General features: G+C 37.9%; 1 protein-coding gene across 2 annotated transcripts in view; it reads right to left on the bottom strand.

Moving 5' to 3' along the window:
* Positions 1-17,911, bottom strand: part of UBN2 (ubinuclein 2) — a 56,791-nt gene that overhangs the window by 10,122 nt on the left and 28,758 nt on the right. For both annotated transcript variants that reach the window (XM_015285016.4, NM_001277750.2), the window contains 9 exons: positions 17,680-17,809; positions 16,212-16,330; positions 15,469-15,582; positions 13,906-14,049; positions 8,521-8,571; positions 7,150-7,192; positions 5,079-6,614; positions 1,066-1,312; positions 254-343 (listed from right to left, as the gene is read on the bottom strand). In XM_015285016.4, coding sequence (XP_015140502.2) covers positions 254-343; positions 1,066-1,312; positions 5,079-6,614; positions 7,150-7,192; positions 8,521-8,571; positions 13,906-14,049; positions 15,469-15,582; positions 16,212-16,330; positions 17,680-17,809 — 2,474 coding nt within the window. The remainder of the gene's footprint in view (positions 1-253; positions 344-1,065; positions 1,313-5,078; positions 6,615-7,149; positions 7,193-8,520; positions 8,572-13,905; positions 14,050-15,468; positions 15,583-16,211; positions 16,331-17,679; positions 17,810-17,911) is intronic.

The following is a 17,911-nucleotide window of genomic DNA, read 5'->3' as shown; positions in this document are numbered from 1 at the left end:
TTACTGAGATTTTGAGCTTTTTTATTATTATTATTTTTGTTCCTGGCACTGAACATAAACAGAAAAAAAACTGCTCAGCTTCTAAAACTACTGCTGTAACAGAAAGTGCACTACCTGCTGCTACCAAAGCTTGTTCTTTTTCCTGTCTTATCTAAACCAATTTTAAATAGTGTACATTTTATTTCAATCTAGAGCAGAAATATAACTAGTTTCTTTAAGTTATAAAAAGTAGTAAGAGAAATATTATCTTTACCTGTGTAAGCTTGCTGCAAGTGAGCAGGCAGAGGTGAGTGAGATAACGCTGCTGCGTGCTGAGCACCTGGCTGTAAACCCTTCAGTAAGTCTGAGAAAAAAAACAAGGAGAAAAACAAGGATGAAAAATAAAACTGAAAGACCATGTTTGCCTTTGTTTGAGAAAACTGAGAAATTAATGTAGTAGTGTGCTAATTTGCATAGATTTTTGAAGACATCTTAACAACAAAAATAAATACATAGTAGTATTCTGGTGGCTGATATACAAGCCAGTAAAACAGACTTGTTCAGAAATAGTTAAAGTCAGAGCAAGGCTCATGCCTCACTACTGGGATGCAATTCTTCATACTGTTTCCCTTGGCAGAAAGGCCAAAATTGATACAGATTAAAAGCTTAAAGAATTTCTTTTAATCAATCAAATAAGAAATCCCATTTTAGTTCATGCTTTCTTGTAAGAAAGTGGTTTGGCACCAGAGGGTCTAAGTCATTGCTAAGCTAAGGATATTTTAATGAATCATTATTTCAGGTCTCATCTTTGTGTTGTGAAATTTAGAGAATACTAAGACATTTCTTTCTAAAGACAAGAGAACAAGTTAACTCAAGAATGCATGATAAAAAACAACTATACTGTAACAGTAAAGTTAATCACCTATCAAGGGTGATCCATCATATTTGGATGATTACTTAAAAATGTTTACCAGAGAAGAAATCACATTTCTTCTCTTGTACTCAGAACTATACCACTTCCCTTTTTAATTTCTGTTTTCAGGATGCCTCTTTCCATACAACAGTGTGATAAGGAATTCCACTCACTTTGAGTTAGGCTGTGGTGGAAAGCCGCTGAGGTAGATCCCGAGGTGGTTGTCACTCCAGCTGTGTCCGTCCCAAAGCCAAGCAGCTCCAAGGGAAACTGGAAGGGCACAGTCACAGGAACAAGGCCACCCAGCATCCCAAAAGGAGTTAATGGTGCAGACGTCACGTTCTGACTGGTTACAGACAGGGGTGATGCCATGAGAGTCAGAGGTGAGGCGTTAGCCAGTAATGATGCTCCTGCTGTTGACTGTACAAAAAAAAAGTAGAACTTCAACATTTAAAAGCTCTGAGTTGTGCCCTCCAGGGAGATAAAAACTGCTTACTGCTAAGTGTGCTCTGGTTAAAAAGGACATTAGGCTATTAATATCCCCTTAGCCATGTAGGAGCAATTCCCACTGTTCACTTACTAAACAAGCACAAACATATGTCAGATTTACACACGCAAGAACGGTTCACCTCTTGTTTTTTCTTGCCAGCTTTGCAGATGATTTCCTTTAAATTATCACGTCTGAAGATCTTTAGCACATTATTACTCTCTCCTTTCCAAATACAGGTCTTAACACAATGCTAACTATATTTCTAAAGAGACTTCTTAGAATTAAGAATTTCTGAAAACTCAAATCCATACTTAAGAACCACCACACTTCAAGAGAAGTCAGGTTACCAGCATGCAGACATATACATACAAATATATACGTATCAATGCTGATACACAAACACACAAGTGCGTATTTCAGAGCAAAAGGCGAGAAATGAAAACTCTCTCCATCCCACATGTCACAAGTTAAATTCACCTCAGTTTAAAAATGAAAATGCACGATAAGCCAGAATATTTTAGATACAACTGTTCCCAAATTACATTAATTCCTCTGAATTGAGAAGCTGATTGGTTCGTTCCTATTTAACAACCCTTCATTCACTAAACTTACAATAATTTCATAGGGTAATGTTCAGTTCTCAAGTGAGCTATTAAAAAGCAGTAAGTACAGAAAGAAGCATTTTGAATTAGACTCAAACTCACATATTTAGATGTTTGAGCTATCAAGATTCAGAGACTGAACAAGGCTCAAAATTTGTGCATTCGGACAAGTAAGTCTTAACAAAACCCCAAGCTTATCTCTCTGAGTTTTGTAGTATCAACTTATAGGAATAGCAAAAGATGAACATTTTCTATTACCATTTGGGTCCTAAGATGTTTATATGCAAGCTGCTAAAGCAAGGTTAGTGCTGCTTAAGACAACATTTTAAAATTATATCTCTGTGAACACAAGCAAGTACAAAGCAGACTCTCATAAGAAATGTTTGTATTGGCCATCTTAGGAGTGACAGCTGGTAAGACATACTTCATTTCACAAGTAGAAAACCATGGATGAAAACGCTGTAAGAACATACATGTTTGGTTACTTCAGATGTACTAATTTCACACTAAGCCCACGTATGACAAAATAGCAACTGCTCACTATGTAATCTCCACTGTACAACAAAATAAAAGCCATGCGGCCATCTCTTACAGTTCTGCCTTTGCAAAAAGCCTCAAACCAGAAAGGAGCTTTTTAGTGTGCTCTATCAAGAATCTGTTTACTTGAGGGAAAGTACTCACAGAGAGTGCCATAAAGGAGCTGCAGTTCAAGTGCCATCTCAGCTATGTTAGCACCTCACAAAAGGTTCAACTCGGTCATGTAAATTCAAGTCATTAATATCCTTAAAAATCTAAGTGGTATTCTGCTCAAGCGTACCAATGATAGGTAGAGCTCAAGGAAATAACATAATTGCTCAATTTTACATTATTTTGGCTTCATGTTCTCAAAATACAACATAATATACTTTGTTAAAATTTTGAGGAGCTACAGCAGGTGCAAGTTTATATCCGAGTTAACAACTGTACCAATCAAGTGGGAAAGAAGGGAAATGCTTATTGGAAACTCTTCCTAGTTACAAACACCTTTTTGTCATTACATGAAATCATATTAGTTTGATCTTCCATGCAAGTAGACCAGGATATTCTAAAAAGCAAGTTATGCACTATTCTTATCTGACAGATTAGTAGCATCTGATTTAAACAGGAACGAAATACCTAAACATTCAATGGAAAGGAAATTCACTTTCAGTCTTATGCAATGTATTAAGAAGGGTAACTAAGTCCTTAGCACACAGTACCCAGCAAGTCTTTAAGGCTAAAGCAGTCCTGTTGTCAAAAATCTTTCTCCCTTCAGTGTACTTGGACTGGGAGGTTATTTGATTATCATCTTCTCTTGAATATACTACACTGATTGAGCCTCAGTCTGCACTGAAGTCACAGTGAATATTTTATCCTCCTCTGAAAACTCTCCTGAACTGTTTTACATTATCAAAGTACCGCCTGAAGTGTCAGGAAAAAAAACCAAAACACATGTGAAGTCACAATTATTAACTTTGTAATGCCATATGTAACTCAGTTCCTCTAGCTGATTTCCTCCTTCTATATGCCAAAACACTTTATTTAGTTGTATTACAGTATGCGCTCATGTTAATTGATTATCCACCACATTCCCAGCAGTCCCTCTCTTCAACATCACTGTCTGCCAAGATGCATTTCATTATCCAAGCAATCAGTGTCTCTATAAAAATAATGATTTGCCTATAACTGCACAAGGTTTGCCGGAATCGATCTCGTAATTCACACAGCACTACTCATTTCCTATGTCCATCAACCTTAAGAACTACCACAACCATTTCACAATTTCTTCCACACCACAACAATTGAATCCAGTGAATATTGTGGATTCCACCAAAAAATCATCCCCAGTCCATTGACTGCAGAGTACCCAAACTGCACCACATTTAACCTTAGCTCTTCTCTACACTGCTTGTGGTACCTCTGTGGACCTTACACAGGGCATGGATTGCTGGGTTTTCTTTTTTTTTTTTCCTCCACTCAAAGTACCCAAAAATAAGGAGAAGGCTGTATCAGAATCTGTCAAACACCCTGTTTACTCCAAGGTACAGCAGGGTGAAAAACCACAGAAATACCTCATGAAGGTCATTTTCTTCTTGTTTTTCAGCTGCATTAAGAAAAATTAATACACTACAAGATTATAAAGCATTATGAAAACCTGAGTATATATCACTACCATACAATAGCTATGTACATCATTCAGAAAAATACATAGTTTTTCTAGCTTGCTATAGACCATGACTCTAATTTACAGTGATATCATCTTTCTTAACTTAAGTAGCACAGACCTCACAATAGAGAAAGCACTATAAAAAGAGAGGAATAGTTCCAAGCATCTCAGTAATAAAATCGTTCCCAGTAAGAAGAATGCATAAAGTAGGTTGTCTTCTGGGCAAATAATAGATTTGCACAGGTTTTAGAACAGTAGTATTTTCAAAACATTTGTATTATATGACTTCTTTTTTTTTTTTTAATCTACAGCATAGAAGTTTTGCACAAGTTCTCTCGAGTCTTTTCTAGCATCTTTACATATAGATAAACCTATAATTCAGTTTGGTTAGATCCTACAAAGTAAAATACATAATGATCACAAATACTTAAAAAAGTTCTACATTGTTAATACGTGCCTTGCATTATACCCTAACCACAAACAACTGAAACTTTCCAGCTTTGTAATCACAAAGCTTGTCTAAGAAGACTTCTTATATAAGCACAGTCTTTACAGGTAAGTAGGCAACAATACAGAAATTCAATAATGCAAGACAATACTGCATACCCTGAAAATATGGCCACACAAAGCTCACCTTTATAGGGCTCTCTTTAAAGAAAAAAATTATTTCATACTGCAGACCAACTGGCTTTTACTGAGGATTCCTTCCACCCCATCCCTGGATTTTACATCAGCTGGAAATACCTACTCACTGTTATGAAAGTGTTTCATCCATATTAGCATTTACACTTAGTGAAGTGTCATCATTAAGTTTATGATTCATTTTCAAAACAAGATATTGTAACAAAGAATGTTTACAAAATGTGATAAATATTAATGTCAGATTTAAATGTAAACTCAGATGCATACCTGCACACTGGCTGCTACAACTGGAGACCCTGAGGCAGAAGATGGTCTGTGTGGAGTTGACAATTGTTTAGTAGCACCCTGTGTTCCACTTCCTGCTCCCCCAGACAGACTAGTCCTACTAGCTCCACTTGAGTTAAGGTTACTGCCTCTGCTGGCAGGTACATTCATTCCAACTCCACCCAAATTATTTTTACCAACAGTTCCAGAAGGAGAAGAGTTGGACAATTTTGAAGAAGCCTGAGGGTTCTTTGCAGGCTGAAGGCCTGAGGTGCGATTAGAGGGCAGCAAATTCATTGTGGGAGACTGCCTGCTGATATTTACACCACTGGTCTGTTTATGTAGGGGAGTGTTGCTGGAGTGACTACTCTGGGAAACTAGTGCACTTGAACTGGAAGAACTGGGTGTTGCTGCAGGCCTGGGGGATGAGGTGGACTTAGATGAAAACTTAGGTGATGCATTGGGCTTAGGTGTCACAGAGGGCTTTGATGCAGTGGGCTTGGGAGAGGCAGCAGGTTTGGGAGAGGCAGCCATGGAGAAGGGAGGCTTGAAACCCTGGGAAGAAACCTGCGACACCATAGCCTTGGCTAAATAGTTACTAGAGGTAGAGGTGCTGGATGTTGTCCGAGAAACCAGTGGGTGAGATACTTGAGAGCCACTTCCAGATGAGGGATTGGACAAAGGCAGGCGATACACTACAGACTTCTCTTGAGCTTTGATGACTGGTGATGAGCAAGACAGTTTGGGATTGCTGCTCAACTTCACCACTGGATTGGTCTGTGATTTACTAATAGTTGCTTGTAAAGGAGATACATATTTCTGCTGTACAGCTGAATGCTGGTGCACCTTTGTCATTTGCGACGTTGAAGAACCACCTTGAACCTCAGAAGATGACACCAAGATGTTAGCATCCTTGGGTCTTTGAGAGGTGGTAGAAATAGCTGCTTGGGTTTTAGAGGAAGAAACATGAGTCTGTGAAGAAGCAGCAGCAGCTTGGATCTGGCTTGACCTCTGTAGTCCTTGCTGAAGTAGCTTGGCTGGCAAAGGCTCTAAGGAAACTTTAGGATTTTGAATTGAAGATCCAGCAATAAGGCCTGAAGAGATACCAGTGTGAACTAAGTCCTGGGGTTTCTTTGGTACTGGCCCTGTGTGACCAGCAATAAGACTTGATGAGTGGGGTGTTTGAGCGGGCTCTACTTTCTTAGAAGTTGCCAAAGGCAATTTACTCATAATGCTTGCCAGTTTCTCTTCCCTCAGCCCAGGGCGAGGTCTGGATGTTGGTGTCTCTATAGCAGATCCAAGAGGAGAACCCTTGGCACCATTATTGATAACTGCGAGAGCATCAGAAATAGAGTCCAGTGAGGGTGGGTGGAAGGAAAGGTCTTCATCCAGTGAGTCGTCCAAGCAGATAGTCTCTGGAGCTGGTGTGCAGCTAGAGCTGGATGGGGTGCAGACAGGTGCACCAGTACTCAATGTAGTACCACAACTTGAATTAACTGAAGATATACAGGTTTTCTGTTCTTTCTTTGGACTAGAGTCCTATGAACGAAAAAATAAGTAAAAGAAAAGTTTAACAGCCTTTCTAAAGTAGACTCAAAGTCTTCTTTAGTTTAATACTATTATTCTATAAATTCAGAGGAACCTAAAATCTACTACTGAAGTTTTCATATTAAGATATCTATGATATATTGATGTCCTGTGTGTGAATTTAATATTTGTATTTTAAAATCTCACACTGGTGCTTTACAAGGTTAAGAACAATCTATGCTGCAAAGAACAGGATAGCTAATTTGATCACTAGGTAGACAGCGCTAGAACTTTAATAGAACTATTACTTTCTTCATAATTAATTTTCAAAAAGCTATATAGCTTAACATCATGAAGCTATGCAGATAATCTCTTGTATTATATGGTTTAAAGCCCATATGATTATCAGCCAATAAGCTCTAATAGCACTTCCTTAAGGTCAGATTTTCCAAATGGACCTTTTTGATAGATTTTTTCTGGGTCAGAGGCAGAAAACTGGTTGTACCAAATGGTCATATAGAAGTCAGATAAGTAAAAAGTCATTTACCTTCACTTTGGGTTTAGGTGCCAGAATCACTTTCTTCTTTGCCCTAAAGCAGGGGAGATAAATGCACATCAGAAGACAGAAAGGCAAACAGTTTTAGTGCCATCCTGATTATATTCCAGTAAACTAAGAAGATAACTACTGGGCTTCAGCTTTTTTTAATAGAGCATTCTTGAAATAGAAAATATCTAAAAACATACTTGGGGAAAGAACAAGCATATCTTTAAACTACTGTTGTCATCTTTGTACGTAAATTAGATGCAAAATTTACTGCATTACTGATATAGCCTGATGTATATCAAGTTAAGAGGTTTTTTTGTTTGTTTGTTTGTTTTTTGTAATTTTTCAATTCAGGGCATTTCAGTCCCTCACAATCTTAGGAGTTTCTCTCAGCAGAGCTTTCTCTAAATGAAAATCACCGATGAAGGATAAAGGTTATGTAATTTCACTTTATATTGCTGGGTTTTTTTTGTCACAAAAGCAGTAGTATGCTTTACGTTCCCATTTGTATTTCATACCACAAAACCAGTCTTTTTCTCCTCCAAGGCTTTCACCAGTTGTCCACTGTGAAATAGCTCTAACTACATTTTGTTGCAACAAGCCATTTAATGAGCTCTCAGTTTTTTTTTCTTTTTTTTTGCAGTGCAAATGAACATTGTAGCACCAACAGCAGTTATGCATGCAAAGACAGCACTGAAGACTATCAGTTGTCTGCTTCAACATTTCACATTGTGTCTAATTTCTAATTTCCTCAAAAGGATTAACAGATTAAGACTTCACAGTTCTTACTCTGCTATCCTAAGCAACTAGAAATAAAAAAAAAAACTTTTTAGTAGGTGGACTCTGACTCAGTTTTGCCATTATGTTAAAAATATACAGTGTTAATCACATGTATTATGAGAGTTATAGTGTGGGTAGTATTCAAAGCCATAATTGGTTATTTGAGCTCTTATTGAATGAGGGCAACTCCTAAGAAGGACACAGCACTGTCTGAAAACACTGAAGGTAAAATTTCACTAAGATACAAAACCTACTGTGTTTACAAAGACTCATGAGAAAAAGAGCAAGAAGTACTGGATTCAATACACTATGCTACACTGTCTAAACTTTGCTGTGCAGAGTGCTTTGAAATAATTTAAGGAAAAGGTGTTTGTCTGCAAATATCCATGTAAGTTATTCAGCCACTTCAAAACCAAGTTATAATACTCTTGTGATACTGTATTTTAGGTGTAAATCTAAATTAAACAATCAAACACTTATGAACATTACAAATGTCTTCAAATAAATCCCCAAATATCTCCCTTCTCTCCCCAAAAAGAGGTAGCATGAAGAGATATCATGTACTGAAGCTACTTTTGAGCTGTCAATACTCACGGAGCAGAAGTGAGATGATTGTGTACACTCCGGCTTTCTTTAAAAAGCATCCTGCAAGAGTGATGAGAAAAGAAACATATGATGATTCTATAGGGACAGACAGAATATGACCAGCTAATACTTAAGTACCTTTGAATTCTCAGAGTAATTCCTTATTATCTATTTCTAAAGCAGCTGGTTGGTAGAGTTTATCTGTACTGTTACCAAAACACAGTCACAGGCAGCCATAAAAAAAAAAGAATGCTAAATAAAAAAACGGTTACGTTTATATTCAAAATACCTCGTGCAATGGCCAAGCAGAAGTGTACGTAATGGAGTATTACATCCTCCAGCAGGAGGGAAGAAAAAGTTCTGACATCTCAGTCCTCAAAGGCTAGCAGACTACTTCAAATATCAAATTAAGGATTATTTTAAACTCTTCTCATTGCATGTCCGCGCACTGATCACAGGTATGAGTTTTGTATTTGCTTTTCTTTTTTTTTTTAATGTTTCTTTGTTTTGTTTTTTTTTGTTTTGCTTCAATGCAGAAAGCAGTGAGAACACAAGACAAGTTTGTGTCTACTAGCCTTCAATATTTTGTATTGGCTGTTGTGTACCATTCCTGTGACTTCTGTGTTTAGTCCCATATTTTACCATAGAGCCAGTGACACACCTTCATGAAAAGCTAGAGTTGCTATGAGAATCTTAACATTTTATGTGGTTTTATTCCCACGTGATTGACTCCTGCTCTGTGAAGTGAGAATAATTCCTTACCTGTACCTATACTTGCATGCTACCTAAATGCAGCTATAAACAGACAGTTAATGGAAACCTCTTCCTCTCTGCTTCCAAGTAGACATACTAGACACAGTTTTCCTACATCACTATCATCATATTATCACTAACAACATGAACAGCTGTCTAAACAAGAGCTTTTCACCACTGAAAACATCCTGTAGAGCTGCAATGGTTACGAAAAATCCAAGTATCCACAAATCTCATGCAATCTGGCAAGAAGGCATTGACACACTCTTGTTACATTTCCAATGGCTTATTTTTCAGATTCAGTTCTCACATTTCATTTACCATACCAACCTCCAAATCTGTATAACACTATCTATGAAGAACATCAGGAAACAAAAGGAACATTCCCTATTCAATGCTTCACTGACTTATCCGGCTTCTCCAGAGCATTTCTCCTTGTGCCTCCCACCCACTGCTTTGATTGCTCCTTGATCTTTTTCATTTTGGGGCATGTGAGACACCGATAATTTGCAGCGTTATCCTTAAAGGCTCAAGACAAAGTTTAACTACCACTGGAATAGAAGTCAAGGCAGCAAGAACATGGTTGGAAAACAATTTGTCCATTACGTATGTATATTTAGCTATGACAACTGATGAGAAAGGTCAGTATGACACTGCCTCTCTGACACTTCAAGTGTGCTGCTTGACCTGTGAGAAATAGGTGTGCTGCAAGTCTACTGGCAAGACCACCCCTCAGAAGATGAAACTCTGGGAATTCCAAGAAAGACTTCCTGTTCTTTTTGCTTCCTTTAAACATGCACACATTTTTAAAAGGACATGGAATCAGCATGCAACCCACTTATGAAGAAATTAGTTATATTATCACAGAATCACCAAGGTTGGAAAAGACCTCCAAGATCATCCAGCCCAACTGTCCAGCTATCACCAACACTTCCCACTAAATAATGTCCCTCGGTACAAAATCTAAGTATTTCTTGAACACCTCCAGGGTCAGTGACCCCACCATCCCCCTGGGCATCCTGTTCCAGCACCTGACCACTCTTTCAGAGAAGCTTCTCCTAACATCCCCTGGCACAACTTGAGGCCATTCCCTCTAGTCCCATTGCTAGTGACATGGGAGAAGAGGCCAAACCCGACCTCACTACAATCTCCCTTCAGGTACTTGCAGAGAGCGATAAGGTCTCCCCTGAGCCTCCTCTTCTCCAGGCTGAACAATCCCAGAAGTCTTGTGCTCCTGACCCCTCACAGCTCTGTTGCCCTCCTCTGGATGCACTCCAGAGCCTCCATGTCTTTTGTGTAGCGAGGGTCCCAAAACTGAACACAGTACTCAAGGTGTGGCTTCACCAGGGCTGAGTACAGAGGAATGATCTCTTTCCTGCTCCTGCTGGCAACACTATTTCTGATACAAGCCAGGATGCCACTGATCTTCTTGGCCACATTGTTGGCTTATGTTCAGCCAAGCACTGATCAATATCCCCATGTCTGTTTCCTCTACAGAGTCTTCCAGCCACTCTGCCCCAAGCCTGTAACATCGCCTGGGGTTGCTGTGGCCAAAGTGCAGGACTCAGCACTTGGTTTTGTTGAACTTCATCCCATTGGCCTTAGCCCAGCTATCCAGATTCCTCTGCAGGGCCTTCCTACCCCCTGGCAGATCGACAGCTCCTCCCAGCTTGGTGTCATCTGCAAACTTACTGAGGGTGCACTCAATCCCCTCATCCAGTTCATCAATAAAGGTAAAGCCGAACCTTCCCACCAACATTCTGTTACATGTTGCTGCCACGTGGCAGATGGCAGCAGAGAGACGGGCTGACAAAATGGTGTCTGACATAGAAGTGTCCATGAAGCAAAGGTGTGTCACTGAATTCCTCCATGCAGAAAAAACTGCACCCACTGACATTCACAGGTACATGTTGAACATTTATGGAGACCAAACAATGGATGTGAGCATGGTGAGGCAGTGGGTGGTGTGTTTCAGCAGTGGCAACAGCAACATGAAAGACAAGCCACATTCTGGATGCCTATGCCCAACTGTCACACCACAAAATGAAGAACATCTTGATCAGCCCATCTGCACAAATTGGCTAATAGTGGTGAATATGTTGAAAAATACTGCTCTGTAGTTGAGAATTTGTTCTATCAAATAGTGTTATAGTGGTCTTTGCACCTGTTGTACTTTCCATGGAAATGAAAAGGAGGCATTACTTTCAGAGCAACCTACTTAGTACAGTCGACTTTGCAAATTAAAATTTTCCTCCATTTTAAGCCCACAAAGTTCTATGCTATAGCCCTACTCTGATTAGTAAGCATTCCTTACAAAATACATAGTAGGTCATCTTTAACATGACATACCTTCCCCCCACCTATTTTACATAGCTCCTTCTCACTCTAGGCCAAATATAATGATTAAAAAATATTAAAACTTCAGCATGAGAATCCCTATCCTAGCATCCCAGATGTTCATCCTGCATACGAACAAGAGATGCTGCACTATGAACTATTACTGAATGCTACACGAAATATTTGCTTTTCCTTTTTCCATGCATAAGTGCCCAGAAAGGCAGTGGAAAGGTCATCTGAACATGATCCTGGGCTCTAGCTGGTCCAATGTGTGAGGAGGAGAGTTGGACAAAATGAGAACCATAAGACCCTTCTAACCTCAGCCATTCCATGAAAGCAGCTTTGATTTCAGAAGGTAAAAGCCATCCTGTGTGGATATATGTATATACATAACAATACGAACACACACATTATACACACACTTATTTTAAGCTTGTCAGAAGCCACTGTGAGAGCTTGTGCACTGGGCGTACACCACACACATCCTTGTTTTTTTCTTTTTTTTTTAAGAAGTGATAGGATAAAAGCAGTCATTTTGCTTTCATTTGCACATGAGAACATCCAGCTTTCTGACAGAAGAACTGAAAGCAATGATACAATCTGTTCCAATTCTAACCATTACACTTAATACATTTTAACAAGATGGCTGACATTTGTGCTTTGAGACTGGTGCAGTTCAGACAGTCTATGGCGGGTAGGCAGCGATACAATGATTCCAAATAATAGAAAGTACTTCTCTGGAATTAAGATTTTACCATTATGATCAAAGTAGGGAATATACATACAAAGACTGAAAACAAGAAGTAGCATCTCCTTCAGACATCAAGCAGAATCATGAAGGTAACATGCAAATTACACTTAGATATAAAAATCAATGACTTAAAGGTAAAACAATAAAAAAATACACTTGCTCAAGTTCTTCCGGTGTTCAAAGCAATCTCTCAATGCAAATACAGGAAAAACGGTATGTAAACACAAAAGTTATGGTATCCAAACAGCGCAGTTGGTAAATGAACTGCTGGTCAGCAGAAAGACATGTTAAGGCAGCTCTTGTGTTTTACGCTGTTTTTGTTTGTTTGGGAGGGGTGACAGTTTGCTTTTTTACTGAAACCACTTCTACAGTTGGTTTAAAAACTTATGAAACTTTATAGCACACTTATCCCATGGATAGGAGAGAACCATTTTTAGCTTTCAAATTAACAATTCTGACACGCTTCACTGTACTCTGGGATGACCTCACATTATCATCCGATCACTTCACTACTACCACCACTGATCTCTCGGTATCTTGTCCTGATCTAAACCAGGATTCCACATCTCAACTACTTCAGTAAAACCTCCAGAACACATGACTTCTCACCTGTATATTTATCAGCAAATTTAGCATACAAAGCTAAACTCCTGAGCAGAAATAGAACAGCTGTATGCCATGGAGTGTAAAATTTTATTTGTTCCTTTCAGCAGTACTTAACAAGCAGCTTATTGCACCCTTATTTTCTACATTAACAATTCTACAAACATCTAAGTAGTTTTCACAACTTAATGCCGATTTGACTAATCTGCAATTAAAGTATTACTCAACAAATCTGTTAGTATTGTTCTATCATTTAGCTTTTAAAATTAGGTCAAGATTTGAGGGAAGGTTGTCCTCTGCAGTGCGTGCTTCAGAAGGAAAGAACATGTCATCTCCATTTGTTTCTATTCTTGCACTTCAAAATGCCTGAGAACTTTGTCAAATTTGTATTTCACAACAACTGTTACTGCTCTCATTTTATTGCCATCCCTTTGCATAGTTGTTCTTTCAAGTCAGTAAGGATCAAGAAATAGGTATATTTTGAACTGCATCATCACAAAGCATCCCAATAGCATACGAGAAATAAGAGCACAACAACTTCAGTGTCTTCTAAAAATCTGATGTTGAAATTCCAACTTATAAAGTTTTTGTAACACTGCTTCATCAGACTGCTTAAAGCATACAGGCAACACTGCTTTTTCTATCATTTTACGTCACAGGTAAAGCTTCCTGAACAGTTATTCTGTCTTCACTCAATACTTCCCCCAAAAAGGGAGCATCAGGGACTACAAACTTTAGCAAATACAATTTCCAGCAGATGACAAAAGTAAACAGAGCTCCAAGGAAAAAAAAATCTTTGCAAACCTGAGAGTTGAAAAGAATAGAAACTTCATTTCTAAAGAAACTTTCATTCTTTTAGAATATTCCAGTTCCACGGACAATTTTGAAGTATTAAAAATACACTTTTGAGTTAAATCCATTATAATAAATATAAAAAGCAGGTATCTTACCTTGCCTGCATCCAGCCTTTAGGCCAAAGTGGTTTCACTTCTGTTTCCATAAAGGTTTTGAGGTAATCTTCAGCAGACTGACTTCTGTTTGGCTCTAGCTCATAGCATCCTAGCTTGATCTTGACAAGATTACACAACAAAGACCTGCAGAGGAGAATACAATAAATATATTGAAAGAAACCAACTTTTCAAAAGCTCAGCAGAAATAGAATGAGAAAGGGAAGCACTGATACTGTACAGCTGCTGTTCATTGGCAAGCAATTTTTTTTCCATAGAAACAACTAACTTCAATTAAAAAAACTAACCATCACACAAGTTGCTACTACAGCTTGTATAATCTGCCACTGTTCTCTTGTTCTCAGCAGACCATATAGCTGATTTCTTTTATCATACTGTAATTAGTTTTACATCTTTGTTTCCTCATAACTGAAAAATCTTCTCACTTTGGTCACAATAATCTTGATCTCATTTAAGATAGATAATGTCTGAAAGCACGTGAAATCTATTCTATGCTGAATTAGTATTTCAACAGAACACTTTCTGACATGGATGCTGTCTTTAAAAATATAAAAGTGGGCAGAGCTAAGTAACATTGACTCTTCTGAGCCTCATGAAATAAAAAACAAATTAAAATACTCATTTTTAAGTACATATCACTTCAGTTACCCTGGTTAAACTACAACACCAGGTCAGCTAGAGCTATGTTTATATATATGTAAAGCAGCATATATAATACAATACATAACCATAATAATATATAGTATACATAATATATTCCATTAAACTTGCTTCCCCGTTGTCTTAACATATTATAGATTAAAAAAAAGATTCAAAGTGAGAAGTTCAACAGTCCCTTTTAATAATATTTATACCTGTTCAAAAATCAATTTAGAACTTGCATAAGCAAGTACTAAATTAGAGGAATCTGTCTGCTTAAAAGCCTGTTACTCTTCAAATAATTAAAGAATCTAATTTTTCAGTAAAAGCTACTCTGGGAAACAGGAGAATTCAGCATTTCAGATGAGCATGTTGTTCTTGAGAGACAACAGAATTTGTGTTCTAACGTAATAGGATGGGTTAAGATTCATGCATTCCGGATGTTGGCTTTCCCAAGGACTGGGAGGCCTGCCAAACCAGCACACTCAATTTTGGCTCTCTATTCTATTGTGGCCCAAGTTTTACCACTCACTGAATGACAGCTTTCTGTGACATCCCCAGAACGGTGTGAAGCAGGTGCAACTATGCTTACACCTCTATTCTTTGCTTCAAAAAGCCCACGGTTCTATGTCCAGGAAAATTCTCCTGTATTTGGATGAAGTACATGAGCAAGCAAGGAGAAAAGGGTTGGGCATGGGATGATCTTGCCTTTCAAGTTGAAGAAAAGCATGTTTACAGTGCGGCATTTTAGCTTGCTTATTGTGTCTCCTAACATTTCCCCAAACTTCTAAAAAGATATACTTCTGATAATGATTATTTATTAAACAATATTATATAACAACACTCTCTGCCAAAACTTTAACACGAGATCAGGAAAAGATCTTGGTGGAAAATGTAGTTTCTCACCTTACTGTGTCATCCCAATGAAACTTCTTTCTAGGCCCCACAACCCTCTTTCCAGGTTTCTCATCATCATCTTCCTCTGATCCATTTTTCTCTCGTTCATCTTCTGTTTGCAACCTACATTTAGAACAATTGCTTTCTTTAATAGATACACAACATATAAAATGTTTCATTGAAGAAGTACCGTGTTAAGCGTTAAGTAAAAAAAGGATCTATCTTCACACTCTAGCTATATCCTCCCTGAAAGAGTGAAGGACTTATCTACCCCCTACCCTCACTGCTTCGCAATCCTCAAAGACAAGTGAAGACGACACACTGTATGGATCCCACCAAGGATGCTGACTCTAAGTTTAATGTAGTGCTTTCTCCTGGGAAATGCAAAGATGCTGATCAATCTGCTAATGCTTCTCTGAGTCTAAATCAGTTAACTACACAGGAAACAACTAAAATATAAAAGGACAGAAGAATTATGAATCTGAACACGCTCATATTTTCACTAGTCCAGCACGTTCGATATGTCCAGTTTCCTTCTCACAGTTCATAATTTCTTTCTCTCAAGATCTATTTCATTCAGTTAATGAAATTTCTTTCTGAAGTCAGGTGATAAAATCACTGAAACAATACCATATGCTTTGTACAACTCAACTAGAGCTCAATACTTTGCTGAGCTCAGAGAATGAAGGACATGGAGACATCCTTTCAGGTCAGCTCTAAAATGTGAACACGCAGATCCCAGAAATACTTACTTGGCATTCTTAGCTAGGTTACGGGCCTGACAATCCTCTTGATACTTGCATAACTGTTCAGGCATGACATTACTGACAGCCAGTTTCAACTTCTGCAGTGGTTCTCTCAAGCGGTCATCCTGCGATAAAAGAAACACCAAATTAGTCCTATCAGATGCAATACAGAAATAACTTAAGATAATTTTTCTGAAATTATTTCTCCCTCACTCCCATTAGGCTAAACTGTTGCAGTGAACAGGATTCAAGCATCACATAAGAAGTACTGCTGCAGGCAATAGTTAGTATTGGAAATATTAATGCATGCACTTGAAATTTCTCATACAATTAATGTAGTCTTGAGACCAGAAACGATGAAAGATAGTCACAAGGAAACAAGTCATGAACACCCCAAAACATTCTAACAATCTCATTTAATAATCCTTCCAAATCAAAATATGGAATAAAACCTCAGGGAAAAAGCAAAATGACTTGACTGATGAACACTTATATTATTAAATAAGTATATGATGAATGAAGTCTCCAAAAAACTCTGTAGTATAAAAATATCTTCACTAATGATCAAAATCTATGTATTCAACTGCCTATGTATTAGATTATTACTAGAAGTAAATCTTTTCATGTGCCTCAAAGACAAGGACCATGAATTTAAATTAGTCTCCAGATATTAAGAATTCAAAAAATTAAATTGAAATAAAAATATGTACTTCCTTGCATTTTAAGTTCTCTTCCATACCTTGGAACCACACCCTGTTTGGAAGCAGATGATCTTTAAGGTCCCTTCTAACTCAAACCATTCTATGATTCTATGATCTTCCAACTTTGCGTTCTCAGTTCTGTTTTATATCTTGTATTATATCTTAATGCGTAATGTAGAAATAGCATATGAAATTGATTTCCTACTCATCAGGTTCTGAATTCTCACACCCTCAGATCCTCTGCAAGATTTAGTCCTGAATCTCATCTAAAGAACTAGGTCAGGACCTTCAGATCATAGAAACCTTTTTTAATTCAAGAGAAACACACACTCTTTAAGAGGAAAGAAGTTGCAAATGAAGCAAAGTACTCGTAAGACTTAAAAGCAGCATACATGTACAAATAATACAAGCTGGTCATCTATAATCCATATACTCATTATTTTTCCTGGCATAAAAATGAATGCAACAGTAATTTTTAGTTTGTCATAACCGCAGTAATTGTGGCTCTCTAGTTCTCTTATTATCTACTCTGTAAAACTATCCAGCTTTCAATAGAAAAGCATTTAATTCCCAAAACAGTAAAGTCTAAAATACTTAAAATATTTGTCCTTAAAGTAGTGACAGGAGCAGACAAAAAAGCATTTATGCTGATCTAGTAATTGATACAGAATCTTTTCCTTTACTTGAGACAATGGCTGTTGCTCTACTCTGCTGCATTCTATCCTTACTATTACATATTTGACTCACACTGGAGCTACTCTCCCCCCCGTTACCTGGACATTGAGGTGTAACTTCTTCAGACGCTTTATCAGTGTGTCCTTATTGCATGGCACAAAAGCCTCAAGGTGAGAGTACACTCCATTGCGGATGGCAGGATTTATCTCCTGTAACTGTAGCTCAATACTGACAAACAAACAAGAGACAGCCAACCAGTGAGGCACTCCAAGATGAAGATGACAACTGAACAAAAACCTAGTGAAGCTTCGTATGCATAACATTCTAGCT

The sequence above is a fragment of the Gallus gallus genome, chromosome 1 (genome assembly GCF_016699485.2).
Source record: "Gallus gallus isolate bGalGal1 chromosome 1, bGalGal1.mat.broiler.GRCg7b, whole genome shotgun sequence".
Taxonomy (NCBI): Eukaryota; Metazoa; Chordata; class Aves; order Galliformes; family Phasianidae; genus Gallus; species Gallus gallus.
This window is presented reverse-complemented; position numbering and strand designations above follow the sequence as displayed.